Raw genomic sequence first — 20980 nt, forward strand, 5'->3', positions numbered from 1 at the left:
TTAAATATTTGGGTATTTTCCTGACTGGCTCCTATGACTCCCTTTATAGACATAATTTCACAGCCTTCTTTCAAGAGATTAATGGGTTACTTTCTACATGGTCTAAACATCCTCTCTCACTTTTTGGTAGAGCAAATTCGATAAAGATGTCTATTATACCTAACCGATTGCATGTGCGGTGTTGAGGAGGTTTCAGACTGTGCTTCTAAATTTTTTTTGGGGTCAGAGACTACATCAAAAAGCAAAATCAGTCCTCACATCTCCAAAAACGCAAGGGGGTATTGCCTTTTCAGACGTCTGGAGATATTACTTGGCCATGCACCTTAAGCCCCCGTCACACACAGCGATCTCGCTAGTGAGATCGCTGCTGAGTCACAAGTTTTGTGATGCAACAGCGATCTCACCAGCGAGATCGCTGTGTGACACTTATCAGCGACCGGCCCCTCTGCCGGGTATCGCTGATCGTGCTGGAATGGCCTGGACATTTTTTTGATCATTGGTGTCCCGCTGGCCAGCACACATCGCTGCGTGTGGCAGGCAGGAGACCAGCGATAAGCGGGCTGGAGCTGGTAACCAAGGTAAACATCGGGTTTCTAATCGCCGCGCAGCGCTTAGAAACCCGATGTGTACGTTAGATACCAGAGCGCTGGTGCAGGGAGCTGGTAGCCAAGGTAAACATCGGGTTTCTAAGCGCCGCTTAGAAACCCGATGTTTACCTTGGTTACCAGCTCCCTGCACCAGCACGCTGGTATCTTAACGTACACTGCGGGTAACTAAGCGACGTGCGTCGCTTGTTACCCGCGTGTCACTGTCCTGATCGCTGGTGAAGCTGCCTGTTTGGCAGCTCACCAGCGATCCTGACAAGTTCATATCGTTGTCGGGATCGCTGTTGAGTCGCTATGTGTGACGGGGCCCTTAGGAGGATACCAGCTTGGGCTTCCTTGTGGGCTTATAGCAAATGGGTAGAAATCGAGAAACTTTGGATGGCTCCAGTGCATCACAATTCATGGTTATGGATAGATGCGAGTACATGCCCCTCAGTCCCTCTGCTGGGCTCTATGGCATTTACAATGAAAATTTGGAGGATAAGCAGCACGGCCTTTCCATTGATCTCCTTCCTTTTTATACCCTCCATACCTTATAGTCTTGCTGCAGCTATGACAGAACCATGGCTTCAAGCACAATTATTTTATTACGCAGTTATTTAACAGAAATATTCTTCCTTTCCATTCTCCTAGACAGCAGATTAAACTCCCACTTAGGACCTACTTCTCATACTTACGAATCCGCCTCCTGGCCTTAACTTTATATAAAAACAAAACGTTCTCTACCCCCACTCCCTTCGAACGACTCTGTAAAGGGAATCGCTCTACAAAGGGTTTGATCATGGACATTTATAATATACTGTTCACTCCATCAGACCCCCCTCCTAAACATGCTTGCATGATTAAGAGGGAGAGATACCTGGGGAGGGAACTTCCGCTTCCTATCTGGCAGGTCATATGATCTAAAGGGCCTTTTACACATAGCGATATCGCTAAAGCGTCACCGATTTTGTGACAACAGCGATATCGGTAGCAATCTCGCTACATGTGACACTTACCTCCGACCAGCCTCCCCGCTGGCTATTGTTGATCGCGCGAGATCGCCCTGGTCCATTTCTCGGCGTTGGCTTCTTGCTGGCGCCGACAAGCGACTCCATGGACACGGGAGGAAGTCATCACCAGAGCTGCCGTCTGACAGGTAAGTAACGACCGCTGCTGCATCGCTGGTGAGATCTGCCTGTTTGGCAGCTCACTATCGACCATTTGGCGATGCACCAGCGATCCTGACCAGGTCGTATCGTTGTCAGGATCGCTGGTGCATCGCTAAATGTAACGGGACCTTTAGGCAGCTAAATCGTCACCATGCATAATACAAAAGGAAAATCAGTACAAGATACTGATGCATTGGTATCATACGCCAGAGGTTTTACGTAATATTTACCCTGCCACGTCTGATAGATGCTGGAGATGCCTGGGGGCTGTGGGCTCATTGCCACATATATTCTGGGATTGCCAGACTATATCCCCGTTCTGGAAGAGAGGGCAGGGGTTGATTTCTCTAGTGTTGGATGTAGAGATTCCTCCGGATTCTGTGATTTATTTGCTTAATGTTTCCCCCCCCCCATACTTATGAGAAAGGGCCCTGCCAGGCTGCTCCTCCATATCCTAACATCGGCAAAGTGTCTAATAGCCTCGTACTGGAAGAAAAGGTCAGCTCCCTCCATGAAAAAACTCAGAATGAAGATTAAAGAAATGAGACGTATGGAGAATCTTAACGCCTGTATTAATAATCAACGTGATTTGCTTAATCGCATCTGGGCTCCATGAGATGACTCTGTAACTAAGCTAACCAGTTAATGTTGCGCGCCTCTTTTCTTTCTTTCGTGCCTTTTCCCCCTCCCTGACTTTTTCCCCTATCTCTTCCCTGTCCCCCACCTACTCTTACATGATGCACTAGATGTTTGACCTCATGTTAGTAGGGGCAGCTGGAAGAAACCTCTAAAATGTTTTCCATTGTTTTGCTACAACTATACTTGTGTTTATGATATTTGTACAAGAAAGTAGAAAATCTTTCCAAAATAAAGTTTAAAAAAAAATAAATAAGGGGCACAAACACAGGAAAAAAAACTGGGGAAAGTTGAAAGGGGCTGTTCTCTACTTAGATGCTAATAACATTTACTCCGGATGGGTCACAAACATTAGATCAGTCCAGTACCCCCACCGATCAGTTGTTACCAGCACGGGAAGTGGCTGGACGTAAACAGTATATATGACATGGAACATCACAGCTCTGTACACTTTAAAGGGAACCTGTCAGCAGGATTGTGCTCAGTAACCTACAGAAACTGTCAGGTTGGGCCGTTTGACTGATTACAATGATACCTGGGTGATGAAATGTCTGGTAGTTGTTTAATCTTTATTTTCAGTTTTGGGTTAGTGATATGCTCGTGCCCCTGGGTGGCCTGTGGGGAGGTCCTTATGTGGTGCTCTGATTAGGTATTCATAATGCAGACTGCTGACAGGTCATTGCCCCCTAGTTTGCATAAAGAATATCTGTGCATACTAAAAAAAAACAAAAAACCCTTCTGCAGGCAGCCAGCTGCTAGCCATGGCACCTGATCTGCAGCCTAATCATGTTTCATGTGCCAATAATACATGCTCTTCACATTATTCAGCTAGAAAAAAAAAATTGAAAATGGCTCCTACGAAGTAGCAGCTATCGGTGTATATAACTATGATCCAATAGATGCTACTGCGCATGGAGAAGGAAAAATTATTTCTCCAAGATGGCGCTGCTCACACCTGCGCAGTAGCAGCTCGAAGATAGCCGAGAGCTGCTTCTGCGCAGGCAGGCGCCATTTTCAAATTGATTTTTTTTTTTTTTCCTAGCTGAATAACATGAAGACCATGCATTATTGGCACATGAAACATGCGATTATGCTGCAGCGCAGGTTTTTGTTTTTTTTTTTAAGTATGTACAGATATTCATTATGTATTTAGATTGTGAGCCCCATCGGGGACAGTGATGATAATGTGTGCAAACTGTAAAGCGCTGTGGAATATGTTAGCGCTATATAAAAACAAACATTATCATTATTATGTAAACTAGGTGACAGGACAGGGAGGGATCAGTGACTTGTCAGCAGTCTGCATTATGAATACCTATTCAGAGTACCACATGAAGACCCCCCACAGACCGCCCCAGAGCACGGGCATATCATTAACTGAAAGCTACACAAAGGTTAAACAACCACAAGACGGATTTGATCACCCAGGCATCATTGTAATCAGTATAACGGCGCCAACCTGATACTGTCTGTAGGTTACTGTGCACAATCCTGCTGACAGGTTCCCTTTGATGCAGCTCTGCTCTTACTCCACAGCCAGAGCAGATAACAGATGAGTTGCAATTTGCTAAAATGGCCACTAAACAATGTACAGAGCAATGATGTTTGGCTCCCTTCAATGTTTACACTCAGCTGCTGTCATACCAGTGGTGGCAATGATACATTGGTGGTGCCACGTGTATCAGACCACCAACAATCCGAATTTAACCTACCCTTATTATGGGTAATCAAAGTAATGGACATCCCCTTAAAGAGGTATTCCCATCGCCAAGATCCTATCCCAATATGTAGTAATGTGGTGTAATAATAATATCAAATATGGTACCTCCAATTAGAAAAAGTAACAAAAAACAAAAAAGAATTAAGTACAGAACTGGATATTCTAAAAAGTATAACTTTTATTGTAACAAATCAAGCTTTAAAAACTGCAATTAAAAACAAAAACAAAGAACAAGGAGGAAGTGGCAGAGAAACCTCACATAGCCAGGCTGGAAAAAGTACATGGTTCTTGTTGTTATATATTTGGAAGTGCTGTGATAGAGGCCACTTTGTCTTTGGACACAATTAGAAATGTAGTATAGTTCTTATGATTAGCTATGCAGCTTACCCCATGTGTAGGGCATTGCAGTAGCTTAGGTATCCATGGTTACAACTTCTAATATAATGAGTTAGTGGCTGTAACCATGGATGTCTCAGCTATTGCAATGACCTGCACATGGGGTAAGAGACAACAAATTAGAAGAACTATACTACATTTTAATTGGAGGCATTTTCTAACATCATTATTACACTTGCTACATATTGGGATAAGATCTTGAAGATGACAATAGCCCTTTAAGAGCACCCTAAAATAAGAACTGTTATCTAATCCATTGGTTTTGGATATCAAAAACTTCAATTCTGTTGCCCATTAATATCCTATCTGAGCTGCATGCTTTTATGGTTGGAGTCTGCTATTTTATCCATTGTCTTAGCCCATAGTTAAACGTTTAGTGACAATGTTGGCACATTACATGGCATCTCCATAAATAATGCTCAAAATTGATAGATGATGTGTAGTGCCCACATGACATGATTTAATAATATGTTTCCTTACACTACCATTGAAAAACCTTACACCATATATACTTGTGTATAAGCTGAAAACGCCCCCCCCTCGGATTATACACAAGTCATTGTCCCAGAAGACGGCGGGGGAGCGGCGGGTCACAGGAGGCAAGGAGACAGCCCGCTGCTAAACAGAAATGAATATTTACTGCACTGGCAATGAATATTAATTTCTCTTATAACGCGCCCAGTTACAGCTGCCAGCTTCCAGCAGCTGACAGGCCATCACAGGTGCGCGCTCATTAAGATAATGAAGAGACACCTCTCTCCACTCACATAGGAGTGGAGAGAGGTGAATATTAATTCCCTTAATGAGCGGAGACACGTGCTCGCCCGGCTGCAGGAGCTGCTGGCACCGGAACAAGATGCTGCGAGGGCGCACAAGGTAGGTAAGTATGATGTTTTTATGCTTTTCTCATGGAGGCCACGCAGACAAGGACAGGGGATAAGGAGCCATGCAGACAAGGACAGGGGATAAGGAGCCATGCAGACAAGGACAGGGGATAAGGAGCCATGCAGACAAGGACAGGGGATAAGGAGCCATGCAGACAAGGACAGGGGATAAGGAGCCATGCAGACAAGGACAGGGGATAAGGAGCCATGCAGACAAGGACAGGGGATAAGGAGCCATGCAGACAAGGACAGGGGATAAGGAGCCATGCAGACAAGGACAGGGGATAAGGAGCCATGCAGACAAGGACAGGGGATAAGGAGCCATGCAGACAAGGACAGGGGATAAGGAGCCATGCAGACAAGGACAGGGGATAAGGAGCCATGCAGACAAGGACAGGGGATGAGGAGCCATGCAGACAAGGACAGGGGATAAGGAGCCATGCAGACAAGGACAGGGGATAAGGAGCCATGCAGACAAGGATGGGAATGAGGAGCCATGCAGACAAGGATGGGAATGAGGAACCATGCAGACAAGGATGGGAATGAGGAGCCATGCAGACAAGGATGGGAATGAGGAGCCATGCAGACAAGGATGGGAATGAGGAACCATGCATACCCACCTTATACTTGAGTCAATACATTTTCCCAGTTTTTCGTGGCAAAATTAGGTGCCTCGGCTTATACTCAGGTCAGCTTATACATAAGTATATATGGTATGTGTTCTGATCAGTCCCCAGTTGGGGTGGGAACCAGCAGAGCTCATGTAATGATTGATAAAGAATGAGAATTACTACAACTGTTTTTATTAACAGAAAACACAGAACATGTCCAGCAATAAACTCAAAAAGTGAATATAAATGTACAAAAATATTTTGGAAATCTGTTCATTCTCTCATCTCGCCATCTTCCTCCTCCTCTTCTACACCACGTATATACAGCACATTGTTACATCTGCACAGAAAGAAAGTAGGTTAAAAATGCTATTTATTCTATGCTAAGCAAATTGACAAGGACTAGATTAATAGCATTTAGAGTAACAAGTTATGACCATAGTACAGTACTTTACAAACCTGTACAAGAAGATAGAAATATTAACCCTTTTAATAGTGCAGATTTGCTAATCTAAAATGTTCCAAACTGATCAGAGGCTCATGATGAGTAGTCTTAAGGCCCCGTCTCACTAAGCGATCTCGGTAGCGAGATCGCTGCTGAGTCACAACTTTTGAAACGTAGCAGCGATCTCACCAGCGAGATCGCTGTGTGTGACAGCGATCGGCCCCCTGCCAGTATCGCTGATCGCTGCAAGAAACCTCTGGACATTTCTTTGGTCGCTGGTCTCCCGCTGGCCAGCACGCATCGCTGCGTGTGACAGGTGGGAGACCAGCGATCAGGTGTAAAAAATAAAAAATATTGTTATTCTCACCTTCCGACGTCCCGTTCAGCCATCCTGCCTCTCTCCACGCTCCGGTCCCAGTGATCCTTTGCACGAATGACCGCAAAACTTTGTTATCCCTCAAGACCGTGACATCTCGCGGTCATTCGTGCAAAGGATCACTGGGACCGGAGCGTGGAGAGAGGCAGGATGGCTGAACGGGACGTCGGAAGGTGAGAATAACTATATATTTTTTTTTTTTATTCTATTTTTTACAGCGATGGCCAGCGATGCCGGGCGCTCGGCATCGCTGTGCTGATCGCTGGTGAAGCTGTCTGTGCGACAGCTCACCAGCGATCACATAGCGACTTACTAGCGATCCTGACACCTTGATATCGGTGTCGGGATTGCTGGTAAGTCGCTTAGTGTGACGGGGCCTATAGTGTACACCACCTGGTAGTGTTGGTGCAAGGGATGTGTTCTAGGTCATATGCCAACCCATGCCCCAGTACCAAGCTCGCTCACAAAGGAGATACACAGACAACCGGGCAAGGTAACTGCACCATGGAGAATAGACCACAGTAATAAATTAGGTTAGACGCAGAGGATTAGGGGACCCAGCACAGAGTTGGCTCCCTGGTGTGTGGTTTGCTACATTGCTTTTTCCTCCAATTCTTTTTGACACTGAAAGTGAACCTGACAGGTGATATTTAACAGCTTCACTTTCCCAGCCAGGCTTTACAATTCTGACCAGTGCTTCAACGGTTCCCACTGATTCGGAGATTATTTTCTTGTGACATATTGTAGGTTAGTGGTAAATGTAGGCTGATATTTTTTGTGTTTGTGAAAATATCAAAATTGATTAAAAAAAATTTAGAAAATTGTGCAATTTTCAAACTTTTAATTTTTATGATCTTAAACCATAGTTATAACACACAAAATAGTTAGCTTACATTTCCCACATGTCTACTTTTCATCTGTATCATTTTTTAAACTTTTTTTGGTTAGGAATTTAGAAGGGTTAAATGCTTCAGCAATTTCTAACTTTTCCAGCAAAATTTACAAAACCATTTTTTTTTTTTTTTTTTTTTAGGGACCACATCACATTTGAAGTGACTTTGAGGGATCCAAATGATTGAAAATACCCAAAAGTGACACCATTCTAAAAACTGCACCTCTCAAAGTGCTCAAAACCACATTTAAGAAGTTTATTAACTCTTCAGGTGCTTCTCAGGAATTAAAAAAATGTGGAAGTAAAAAAAAATAAAAAATTCCCCACAAAAATGCTGCTTTAGCCGCAAATTAGCACCTTGAACCCTCAGGAGCATCACAAACTTTTATAAGGATGAGTAGTGAAAAATAAAAAACAAACAAAAATATTTTTGTCCAAGTTTTACATTTTCACAAAAGTAACGTTAGAAATTGGACCTCAAAATGTGATGGGCAATTTTTCCTGAGTACAGCGATAATCCATATGTGGTGGAAAACTGCTATTCGGCGCATGGCACTGCTCGGAAGGGAAGGAGCAATTCTACAGTGCAATTGTGGCTGGAATAGATTGCAGATGCCATGTCACATATACAGAGCCCCTGACATGCAAAAATAGCAAAAACTCCCACAAGTGACCCCATTTTGGAAACTATACCTCGAGGAATTCATCAAGGGGTAAAATGAGCATTTTTAACTTAGGTGATTCACAGAATTGTATAACATTGGGCTGAGTTAGTGGAAAAACTACCATTTTTTCCACTAAAATGTTGATTTGGCCCCAAGTTTTTAATTTTCAAAAGTGACAATAGGAGAAAATGTACCACAAGTGGTATCGTTCATTTTCTCCTGAGTACATCAAAGCTCAGACGTGAAGGAGCGCTATAATATAGTGCAAACTCACTGGAAGAGCCCCTGAGCTGCCAGCACAGCAGAAACCCCCATAAGTTACGCCATTTTACAATCTACACCTCTCAATCTAAAAGTGCAGTAATTATAGTGACAGCATCAGTGTGTCACAGAATTTTATACCATTTGGCAATGAAGAGAAAAAAAAAGAATTACATTTTTCCCAAAAACATTTTATTTTAGCCCCAGATTTTACATTTTCACATTGGGACATGGGTAAAAATGTCACCAAAATGTGTCTTACAATTTCTGCAGAATGTAAAATACCCCCCATATGTGGCTGTACACATTGCTTAGCCACTCAGCGAGACTCAGGAGGGACAGAGCGCTATTTGCCTTCTGGAGCGCAGATTTTCCTAGAATACCGTAGTTAATATACAAAGGCTCTAAGTGCTAGAACACCTCCCCTCTCAAGTGACCCCATTTTGGAAATCGTACCTCTCTGGAAATTTATCTACAGGTCTAGTGATTATTTTGACTCCATGGGCATTTTCCATAAACGAGCAGCAGTGGATGTCATTAAGTGACAGTGCATTTTGCCCAGCTCGTACTTGTGGAGACATGCACCAGTAAATTAGTTGGGCTCTCGTCACTACAGAAATGCCAAACATGTCGACACTATATGTGGTTTAGGCACACTGGGGTCCAGAAGGTTGGGCAGGTGGGGGCATCTGGATTTGGTAGAGCAGACATAGCTGGATTTCTTTTGGGGCGCGAGCAGCCAGAGTGCTTTCCAGAGCCTTTAGGGTGTGTGCACACGCTGCAGATTCTGCTACGGATTGATCCGTGCGGATTTAGCAAAATCTGCAGGTAAATCTGCAGGTCAAAAGACCCGCGGTTTATCTGCGGATTAGCCTGCGGTTTATCACCTTTACAATGGAGGAGATGGTAAACCGCAGCGGAATCCGCAGCAATTCCGCACGGAAAAATCCGCACCGTCTGCACTGTGGTTTCCATTTCCCATAGGATATTATGGTACTGTCCGCAGGACCAAAACCGCTGCGGATCCGCAGCAGAATCCGCAGCGTGTGCACACACCCCCTTATGGTGCCAGTAACATGGAAGCCCCCTATATTTCCATTGATAGATGAATGACAGTCCTAAGTGAGGTATTGCTTATTTTGTGGAGTTGAAGCTTTCATTGGGAACATTTTACATAACATTTGGGATCACATTTATCCCGCACTCTACGCCAAGTACTTACTTTGGGGTTTCCAACTAAATCTCCAAGTGACATGATTCAGATGAAGCTTCCGATGGATCTATTCACTAAAAACGAGGCAGCAGAGTTACTCTGGACTTAGTTCAGCAGTGTTCTTTTCTTTAAGTGTACAAAACTGTCCGAGAAGGGGAATAAAAAAAAAAAAAAAAAAAAAGACGTCGGATCATAGGACAGACGTCGGCCACAGTGTCTGCCTCATTATGAGGAATCTTCCGCTGGGAGGTTTGATCTGAATCACATATTTCACAGATTTACACAGAAACCCCGACGTAAGCGCTCAGCATAGAGTGCAGGGTAAAGGTGATCAGAGTCTTACTGCAATCTTTGGGAGGCAGAATGAAAACAAAAATCAACAGCAGGTGAAGAATTGTTTTTACTTTTGACGCCATTCCAAGAAATTTGTGTGACATAACTCTGAATTAAGGCCATAAAAATTTAAAATGAAAAATTTGAAAATTGCAAAATTTTCGCCATATTTCCGTTTTTTTCATAAATAAACAAGTCATATCGAAGAAATTTTACCACTAACATGAAGTACAATATGTCACGAAAAAAAACAATCTCAGAATCAGCGGGATCCGTTAAAGCGTTCCAGAGTTACCTCCTCATAAAGTGACAGTGGTCAGAATTGTAAAAATTGGCCTGGTCATTAAGCTGCAAAATGGGTGTCACTAAGGGGTTAACTTTCATTACTCTGTTCACTGGCATAATGAAATGCGTTGTGCATATCTGTATTACCCTGACAGAAGGATTTAGCTCCCGGCATGGTCTAAGCTGGCCACTGTCGCTGGCAGATCTTCAGGTTGATATGACGACCATCTGGCTTCTCGCGATGACGTCGCTGGGGCACCAATCAGAAGGGAGAAGGAGCCCCTCCCTCTCCCAGCCTCCTAAATATTCGATATCGATCGTGGCAAGGAAGGAGTTAAACAGCAGAGGGCAGGGACAGCCGGGTCTCGCCTACCAAGTAAATAAAGGTGGGAACTCCTATCCAACAATGTATAGGTACATCAAATGTCATGAAGGGGTTAAACAGGACTCGCTTTGCCGAAAACCACGATAGCCTGTGTATGAAGATTGACAGGTCTCTGCCTACACATGAACATAGAGAGAGACCTGTCAAACTAGCAGCAAGTGGGTAGAAGCCACCAGGGACTCACCTATCTGACTAGTATCTCCTGTGGCTTGGTCCCTGGCAGCTTTTATAGCATGTTCTTCCCTGATATGCCACAGCGCTTCAGAGGCAAGCGTACATGGCTGAGCTCATACAGCCAGTGCCTGATACATGCTGACCATGAATTGCACAGTGTGTATCGGCTGTCAGGTCCTTTTGAGGTCCTGGTACACGGACCGATTGGCGGCATGATACCACAGTTTACACGGATAGACCAGAGCAAACGATGCACACTGAGTGACATTAGATCGCTCAGGCTGCCTGTTTAAAGAGGACGATTCACCCTGAGAACAATGATGTTTTACACTGCAAACAATAATTTACAAACGCTTGTTCATCAGTTGATCGGCAGCCTGTTTACACAGTACAACAATCAGGAAACTAGCTTTTTTTTAACATGATTATCTTTCAGTGTAAATGCCAATCGAGCTGCACAGTGCTGGGCTGTGAGCACAGGTCCCACTACAAGACGTTGGACCCTAAAGAAGTCTGTTTCTGAGAGTTTGGCCAGACATGCACACCAGTCTCCCACTGGGGGGTTATTCTGTGGAGTTATGTCAGTGCGCTACCTGTTCCTCCGCACACACAGGAGCAGATACCGATCCTGCTGCTGTATAGAGGAACTTCAATGACTTTACAGGTCTTCTGTAATGGTCCATGTTCTGGTATCTGCTCCATTCTCTCGAGACTGTGCTGGGAGACACAGCAGACCTTCTTATGACAGCATGTATGGATGTACGCTCCAGCAGGAGCTGGACTACATGTGCAATGGGCTGCAGGTACCATCTCATGCTACCAGTAGTGACAAGGACACCAGTAAAATGAAAACTAGAGAAGAATCAGGAAGGATAAAGAGAAGGTAATTGGGGCCATCACCTACAAAACCATTCCCTTCTTAGAGGGTTATCTAGTATTGCTTATCCAGTGCACTTGTAATTTTCATTTACACAAAAGCAGGTGAATTCATTCACAATCTCTTATGCTTCCCAACTGGACAGACTGGTATCCCTGCGGCTTAATTATTTATGGTTATACAAGTGTTCCCTACATTTTTGAGCAGTACACTTAAGTGCATTGTCGTTTCCTGCCTATTCTCCAGTGACTATGCCTAACCTAATGTATTTTACTGGTGACCAATTGCCCAGAGATACCTTTTTTTTTAATCACCTCTCAGTTTGGACTAAACTACAATTAAGTAAAAAAAAAACCTTTGGCCAGCGAAGTGCTCTATATGCTGGTGATATAATATTCAGGTACACATACAAAATGACACTTACCTTATCAAAACTTCTCCAAGATGTCCAGACAATGCACCATCAATATATTCCTCAGTGTTTGCAAGCTGCAACATAAATCACACAGTTATGGGTTTGCTGTAGGCAACCTCTGATTAGATGGTGTTTGCTGTAACATTCTCTGTATAGCACTAGGAAGCCTTTACTAGCCTTCGCCATACACTCCAGAATTTGGATGTCTAATTAAGTTTGCAACTTTGTGACACAAATGAGCATGACAGATGCCAAATATTTAATATTGGCAGATATCTACAGTAAAGGGGGTTCTACACATAGCGATATCGCTAGCGATAGCGCTATGTGTGATACTTACCTCCGACCGGCTCCCCCGCTGTCCATCACTGATCGCGTGAGAATGTCCGGCTCCATTTCTCGTCGGGCGCTTCCTGCTGTGTGAGACGAGCGACGCGTGGAGGCGGGCGGGAGAACGTCAGGATCGCTGTGTGTGAAAGGCGAGTATCGTCCGCTGTATCGCTGCTGAATCGCTGTGAGGTCTGCCTGTGTGACAGCTCACTAGCGATCATTTAGCGATGCACCAGCGATCCTGACCGGGTCGGATCGCTGGTGCATCGCTAAATGTAAAGGGGCCTTTAGGTTTATTACTTTATTTCTGTTACTGTTGGGAGCAGCAGTCATAAAACTGTTATACAGAACAGATCTACATCTCATTAATAAAATCCCAGCCCAGGCCACAGATCATAGCAGAGACTGGTCATTTTGTCCAAACTTTTTTACCTGATTATATTTCCACCGAAGATCATACTCTTTTTACACCATCCTTGACCAACAAAGCATTAAATAAGTGGCCGTCTGAAATCCTTACTGTATGGCCAACTTAATACTTCATCAATAGAGATTATGTAAATCACAATATATTGGTCAGCATGGTGGCCACTGACTGGCTGCAGTGGTCACGTCTATGTTACTGGACGAGAAGGTACAACGGCGGGCAGTGCACCTAATCAGTACTAGATGGAAAGGGGAATGGGCAAGAATGGGTAATGAGAGTACACATTTTTCACCATTATTGGGAGGGGGGGTATTAGTTGTGAACTAACCCCTTAAAGCATTTTAGTAACTGTTCCCCATACAGGTATAGTCACATTTGTACATTAAGATATATTTAGCTGCTGATTTATACTCTGTTGCACGTGAACCTTCCAAAGGTCGTAATCTCAAAGATATATGCACAGGAATAATCATTTATGCAATTTCTTGATACATTAAAGTGGTTCCCATATAAAAAGTATAGGTTTATAGACAGACTCCTGACCAGGCACTCTTACACTGTTCTGCAGGAAACAACTGGTGAAACCACCAGGAAAGCTCTTGGGAGTTTTTATGTTATGGAAACATACCAAAACAGGTCACATTACTAAGGCTATGTGCACACGCTGCGGATTCACCCGCGAATTTGTATCTGTGGATCCGCAGGTAAAATGACCTGCGGTTTTCCTGCGGATTGGCCAGCGGTTTTCCCCTGCGGTTTGACACCTGGACAATGGAATAGGTGGCAAACCGCAGCGGAATCCGCAGAAATAATTGACACATGTCAATTCTTTCTGCGGATTCAAAACCGCAGCTTTTCAGCAGTTGAAAATCCGCAGCATGTGTACAGCAGAAAGCAAATCACATAGAATTACACTGTACTGTACACTGTCTGCAGAACTGCTGCGGATCCGCAGTGGCCAAATCCGCAGCAAAAACCGCAGCGTGTGCACATAGCCTAAGAGTTTTCCAGGATTTTACAAAATTTACCAAGTACATGTCATAAAATAAACATATAGTTACCTATAGATTTCCCTGTCATGTCCATTAGTCATGTGACTTTTTGCCTCAGCGGTGACATCTGAATGTACGGCTCATCACCCCTATGGCCAGCGGTCAGGTGAATGATGGACAGCAATGGATCCCGTGTAAGTAGTGGATCTGTACTTTGTGACTTTCTCTATACTAGAGTGTTGGACATAAAATCTCAGAACCCCCCAAAGAGAGTACATCGTACCTGCATGTTCATATATCCATCCACCGACACCAGGTAGCCCTTGTACTCCATCCCCCACTTCAGCTTCACCATTACAGGCTTACCAGTGAGTCCATTCAAAAAGGGTTTGGGGTTTAATGGCAAACTCTGAAAGAAGCGGAGAGAATTGACAACACTACAGGAAAAAGCTCCACGTGACATGTAATGCAATTCCCATGTGTGGTCCAACCATAATTCCCAAGCAGCACTTACTGCCTTGTGGGTAATATTTGGCACAGAACTTTCTTTTATTCCCTATATCCAATCGCTCATGTTACCTGCAACTTAAAAATAGAATTTGACCTTTTCCTACATTTGACTCTGCAAAATCTCTTATTCATTCTTGTCTAGACTACTGAAACTCTACTGATTGGCTTCGCACTAACCAAACTTTCTCCTCTCCAATCCATCCTGAATGCAGCAGCCAGGATCATTATTGCTCTCCAACCACTACACCGATGCTGCTTTTCCTCTGTGCCAGCCATTGCACTAGTTGCCCATCCGATGCTGAGTTCAATATAAACTAATCACTGCCACCCACAACCCTACATTTCCTCGCTCATCTCTATCACCCTACCAGTGCTTTGCATTCTGCACCTGATCGGAGATTAACATCCTCCATAATCTAAACCTCACACCTTTGTCTCAAAGACATTTCTTGTGCTGCATCAGATTTCTGGAATGCACTACCCTGGACGATCTAATATCTAGCTCCCACATTTTTAACGTTGCTTTAAAAATACCTCTCTTTAGACAGGTCTATCCTCAACTCAGTAACCTAACTGTCCCCTGTTTAGTTTCTAAATTTTCTTTAGAATCTGGTCCCTCCTACTCATCTGCCTCCACATTCTTCATGCACCCAATAACACTTGGTAACTGCACTTAGATACTGGTTGGTGGCCAGTTCATGTGGTATGTGAAATGCCCTATTATAATGATGGCTGGATAACACATGACAAGCACTTTCTACCTATTGTGTTCCCCTTTTTCCTTATAGATTGTAAGCTTGCAAGCAAGACCCTCACTCCTCCCATAACTGGTGAACTTCGTTACTTCTTAATATTGTCATTGTTTGTATATGCCCCCGTTTAATTGTAAAGTGCTGCAGAATATGATGGTGCCATAGAAATAAAATTATTATTATTAATGCAATGGTGAGGGTCCTCCTGCAGTGGTAAGTGACTGGCACACTGGGACTAAGCCATCAGTGTACTGCTCCTCTACTATCTCCTTCCACCAGTATGAATGGTACCGCACTCTGGACCATCATGGTGTACTGCACCTCCACCACCAGTATGAATGGTACCATACTCTGGACCATCACGGTGTACTGCACCTCCACCACCAGTATGAATGGTACCATACTCTGGACCATCACGGTGTACTGCACCTCCACCACCAGTATGAATGGTACCATACTCTGGACCATCACGGTGTACTGCACCTCCACCACCAGTATGAATGGTACCATACTCTGGACCATCACGGTGTACTGCACCTCCACCACCAGTATGAATGGTACCATACTCTGGACCATCACGGTGTACTGCACCTCCACCACCAGTATGAATGGTACCATACTCTGGACCATCACGGTGTACTGCACCTCCACCACCAGTATGAATGGTACCATACTCTGGACCATCACGGTGTACTGCACCTCCACCACCAGTATGAATGGTACCATACTCTGGACCATCACGGTGTACTGCACCTCCACCACCAGTATGAATGGTACCATACTCTGGACCATCACGGTGTACTGCACCTCCACCACCAGTATGAATGGTACCATACTCTGGACCATCACGGTGTACTGCACCTCCACCACCAGTATGAATGGTACCATACTCTGGACCATCACGGTGTACTGCACCTCCACCACCAGTATGAATGGTACCATACTCTGGACCATCACGGTGTACTGCACCTCCACCACCAGTATGAATGGTACCATACTCTGGACCATCACGGTGTACTGCACCTCCACCACGTGTATGAATGGTACCATACTCTGGACCATCACGGTGTACTGCACCTCCACCACGTGTATGAATGGTACCATACTCTGGACCATCACGGTGTACTGCACCTCCACGTGTATGAATGGTACCATACTCTGGACCATCACGGTGTACTGCACCTCCACCACGTGTATGAATGGTACCATACTCTGGACCATCACGGTGTACTGCAACTCCACCACGTGTATGAATGGTACAACACTCTGGACCATCACGGTGTACTGCAACTCCACCACGTGTATGAATGGTACAACACTCTGGACCATCACGGTGTACTTCACCACGTGTGTGAATGGTACCGCACCCTGGACCATCGCGGTGTACTGCTCCTCCACCACCAGTGTGAATGGTACCACACCCTGGACCATCGCGGTGTACTGCTCCTCCACCACCAGTGTGAATGGTACCACACCCTGGACCATCACGGTGTACTGCTCCTCCACCACCAGTGTGAATGGTACCACACCCTGGACCATCACGGTGTACTGCTCCTCCACCACCAGTGTGAATGGTACCACACCCTGGACCATCACGGTGTACTGCTCCTCCACCACCAGTGTGAATGGTACCACACCCTGGACCATCACGGTGTACTGCTCCTCCACCACCAGTGTGAATGGTACCACACCCTGGACCATCACGATGTACTGCTCCTCCACCACCAGTATGAACGGTACTGCATTCTGGGCTATCACGGTGTACTGCTCCTCCACCACCAGTGTGAACGGTACCACACCCTGGACCATCACGGTGTACTGCTCCTCCACCACCAGTGTGATTGGTACCACACCCTGGACCATCACGGTGTACTGCTCCTCCACCACCAGTGTGAATGGTACCGCACTCTGGGCCATCACGGTGTACTGCTCCTCCACCACCAGTATGAATAGTACTGCACTCTGGGCCATCACGGTGTACTGCACCTCCACCACCAGTATGAATAGTACTGCACTCTGGGCCATCACGGTGTACTGCACCTCCACCACCAGTATGAATAGTACTGCACTCTGGGCCATCACGGTGTACTGCACCTCCACCACCAGTATGAATAGTACTGCACTCTGGGCCATCACGGTGTACTGCTCCTCCACCACGTGTATGAACGGTACCACACTCTGGGCCATCACGGTGTACTGCTCCTCCACCACCAGTATGAACGGTACCGCACTCTGGGCCATCACGGTGTACTGCTCCTCCACCACCAGTGTGAATGGTACCGCACTCTGGGCCATCACGGTGTACTGCTCCTCCACCACCAGTGTGAATGGTACCACACCCTGGACCATCACGGTGTACTGCTCCTCCACCACCAGTGTGATTGGTACCACACCCTGGACCATCACGGTGTACTGCTCCTCCACCACCAGTGTGAATGGTACCGCACTCTGGGCCATCACGGTGTACTGCTCCTCCACCACCAGTGTGAATGGTACCGCACTCTGGGCCATCACGGTGTACTGCTCCTCCACCACCAGTGTGAATGGTACCGCACTCTGGGCCATCACGGTGTACTGCTCCTCCACCACCAGTATGAATAGTACTGCACTCTGGGCCATCACGGTGTACTGCTCCTCCACCACCAGTGTGAATGGTACCGCACTCTGGGCCATCACGGTGTACTGCTCCTCCACCACCAGTGTGAATGGTACCGCACTCTGGGCCATCACGGTGTACTGCTCCTCCACCACGTGTATGAACGGTACCGCACTCTGGGCCATCACGGTGTACTGCTCCTCCACCACCAGTGTGAATGGTACCGCACTCTGGGCCATCACGGTGTACTGCTCCTCCACCACCAGTATGAATAGTACTGCACTCTGGGCCATCACGGTGTACTGCTCCTCCACCACCAGTATGAATAGTACTGCACTCTGGGCCATCACGGTGTACTGCTCCTCCACCACCAGTATGAACGGTACCGCACTCTGGGCCATCACGGTGTACTGCTCCTCCACCACCAGTGTGAATGGTACCGCACTCTGGGCTATCACGGTGTACTGCTCCTCCACCACCAGTATGAATAGTACTGCACTCTGGGCCATCACGGTGTACTGCTCCTCCACCACGTGTATGAACGGTACCGCACTCTGGGCCATCACGGTGTACTGCTCCTCCACCACGTGTATGAACGGTACCGCACTCTGGGCCATCACGGTGTACTGCTCCTCCACCACCAGTGTGAATGGTACCGCACTCTGGGCCATCACGGTGTACTGCTCCTCCACCACCAGTATGAATAGTACTGCACTCTGGGCCATCACGGTGTACTGCTCCTCCACCACCAGTATGAATAGTACTGCACTCTGGGCCATCACGGTGTACTGCTCCTCCACCACGTGTATGAACGGTACCGCACTCTGGGCCATCACGGTGTACTGCTCCTCCACCACCAGTGTGAATGGTACCGCACTCTGGGCCATCACGGTGTACTGCTCCTCCACCACCAGTGTGAATGGTACCGCACTCTGGGCCATCACGGTGTACTGCTCCTCCACCACCAGTATGAATAGTACTGCACTCTGGGCCATCACGGTGTACTGCTCCTCCACCACCAGTGTGAATGGTACCGCACTCTGGGCCATCACGGTGTACTGCTCCTCCACCACCAGTGTGAATGGTACCGCACTCTGGGCCATCACGGTGTACTGCTCCTCCACCACCAGTATGAATAGTACTGCACTCTGGGCCATCACGGTGTACTGCTCCTCCACCACGTGTATGAACGGTACCGCACTCTGGGCCATCACGGTGTACTGCTCCTCCACCACCAGTGTGAATGGTACCGCACTCTGGGCTATCACGGTGTACTGCTCCTCCACCACCAGTATGAATAGTACTGCACTCTGGGCCATCACGGTGTACTGCTCCTCCACCACGTGTATGAACGGTACCGCACTCTGGGCCATCACGGTGTACTGCTCCTCCACCACCAGTGTGAATGGTACCGCACTCTGGGCCATCACGGTGTACTGCTCCTCCACCACCAGTATGAATAGTACCATACTCTGGACCATCACGGTGTACTGCACCTCCACCACCAGTATGAATAGTACTGCACTCTGGGCCATCACGGTGTACTGCTCCTCCACCACCAGTATGAATAGTACCATACTCTGGACCATCACGGTGTACTGCACCTCCACCACCAGTATGAATAGTACTGCACTCTGGGCCATCACGGTGTACTGCTCCTCCACCACCAGTATGAATAGTACTGCACTCTGGGCCATCACGGTGTACTGCTCCTCCACCACGTGTATGAACGGTACCGCACTCTGGGCCATCACGGTGTACTGCTCCTCCACCACCAGTGTGAATGGTACCGCACTCTGGGCCATCACGGTGTACTGCTCCTCCACCACCAGTATGAATAGTACCATACTCTGGACCATCACGGTGTACTGCACCTCCACCACCAGTATGAATAGTACTGCACTCTGGGCCATCACGGTGTACTGCTCCTCCACCACCAGTATGAACGGTACCGCACTCTGGGCCATCACTGCGCGTGGATTCCCCTCGTCGGTATGAATGGTGCCGCACATGTACCGCACACTAGGCCATCTGTACAATGCATGGTGCCGCCTCCGTTCCCAGCAGTAAAGGCCCGTACCGCAGTCTTCCGCTCGCCCCCCTTACTCACCATGATGCCGGTGCAGGCGCCGCCGATCTACAGACCAACCGCACGTGCAGCACAAAAAATTCCTCCTCGGAGCGCTCGCTTGAACACACCGCCGGAGTTAGCAGGAAATGGCAGAGGGAAGAAGAATAGACGGTAATCGCGGATGTAGCCTGCGCCTCAGGAGCTGCGCCCTCTGCTGTTGGGAGGTTGAAGGAGAACACAATTGGAAGTTTACACATCGCCCCCTGCTGACCGTAGCACGGTAGTGCAGCACGACGACTCGGGGAACGCTGTCTGCGACACCACGTAGTGTTCAGGCGCTGTGTGAGATTAGTGGGCAACACAAACCACAGCGACCCCCTCTGTATATGACCCGAATGTTCAGCCATTAGCTCATGTGTGACATATAACGCACAAGCCCTCAGCCTATGCTGTTTATATGAAACGGTTTTGTTCTGGTAAATCGCATACAATGTCACGGTAACGCAATGCCATGTATGGTGTGGCCACATGCTTATTTGCCATGATGAAGAAGCATGTTTTATATGTTTCACTTTAGTCCCGACAGCTTGCTTTGTAACCTCATTTACTACTATTTGTTAGCCATGTAAAGATATCATACCCACCAGATTCCTGTTTTGTTTCTCTCACTGAGAGCACGTTATACACTTTTAGTAACTGTACAGCTATGGCCTGGTTCACATTTCCGGTTTTTGACGTCGGTCAAAATCCGCCACTTTTAGAAAAAAACGGATCCGCCCATTTTTTGGCGGATCCGTTTTTTTCCCCCATAGACTTGCATTAGCGGCAGATTTTGACTGATAGTCGTCCGTCAGATCCATTTTTTGACGGATCCGTGAACATTTTAGCGTCTCCCGGGCGGAAGAGACGCACGATGCAATGTTTTTTTTCAGCGACGGTCAGCTATTTTCCAGTGCGCATGCCTGGCAGATTTTCCCT

The 20980-nt window shown here is 46.6% G+C and overlaps 1 protein-coding gene across 2 annotated transcripts in view; it reads right to left on the reverse strand.

Moving 5' to 3' along the window:
* SNRPF (small nuclear ribonucleoprotein polypeptide F) overlaps window positions 1-20262 on the reverse strand; it is a 247102-nt gene extending 226840 nt beyond the window's left edge. The window contains exons 1-4 of one of the 2 annotated variants that reach the window (XM_073573197.1): window positions 20042-20225; window positions 14357-14482; window positions 12334-12398; window positions 6180-6343 (exon numbers count right to left, since the gene is read on the reverse strand). In XM_073573197.1, coding sequence (XP_073429298.1) covers window positions 6277-6343; window positions 12334-12398; window positions 14357-14482; window positions 20042-20044 — 261 coding nt within the window. In that variant the 5' untranslated portion in view covers window positions 20045-20225 and the 3' untranslated portion in view covers window positions 6180-6276. Of the gene's footprint in view, window positions 1-6179; window positions 6344-12333; window positions 12399-14356; window positions 14483-20041 lie in introns of those variants that run through there. The other variant, XM_073573199.1, reaches the window with a different exon arrangement.
* Between the last annotated feature and the right edge of the window lie 718 nt (window positions 20263-20980).

This window comes from Dendrobates tinctorius, unplaced genomic scaffold, assembly GCF_039654945.1.
Source record: "Dendrobates tinctorius isolate UK_male_01 unplaced genomic scaffold, ASM3965494v1 ptg000035l, whole genome shotgun sequence".
In the NCBI taxonomy this organism is placed as follows: Eukaryota; Metazoa; Chordata; class Amphibia; order Anura; family Dendrobatidae; genus Dendrobates; species Dendrobates tinctorius.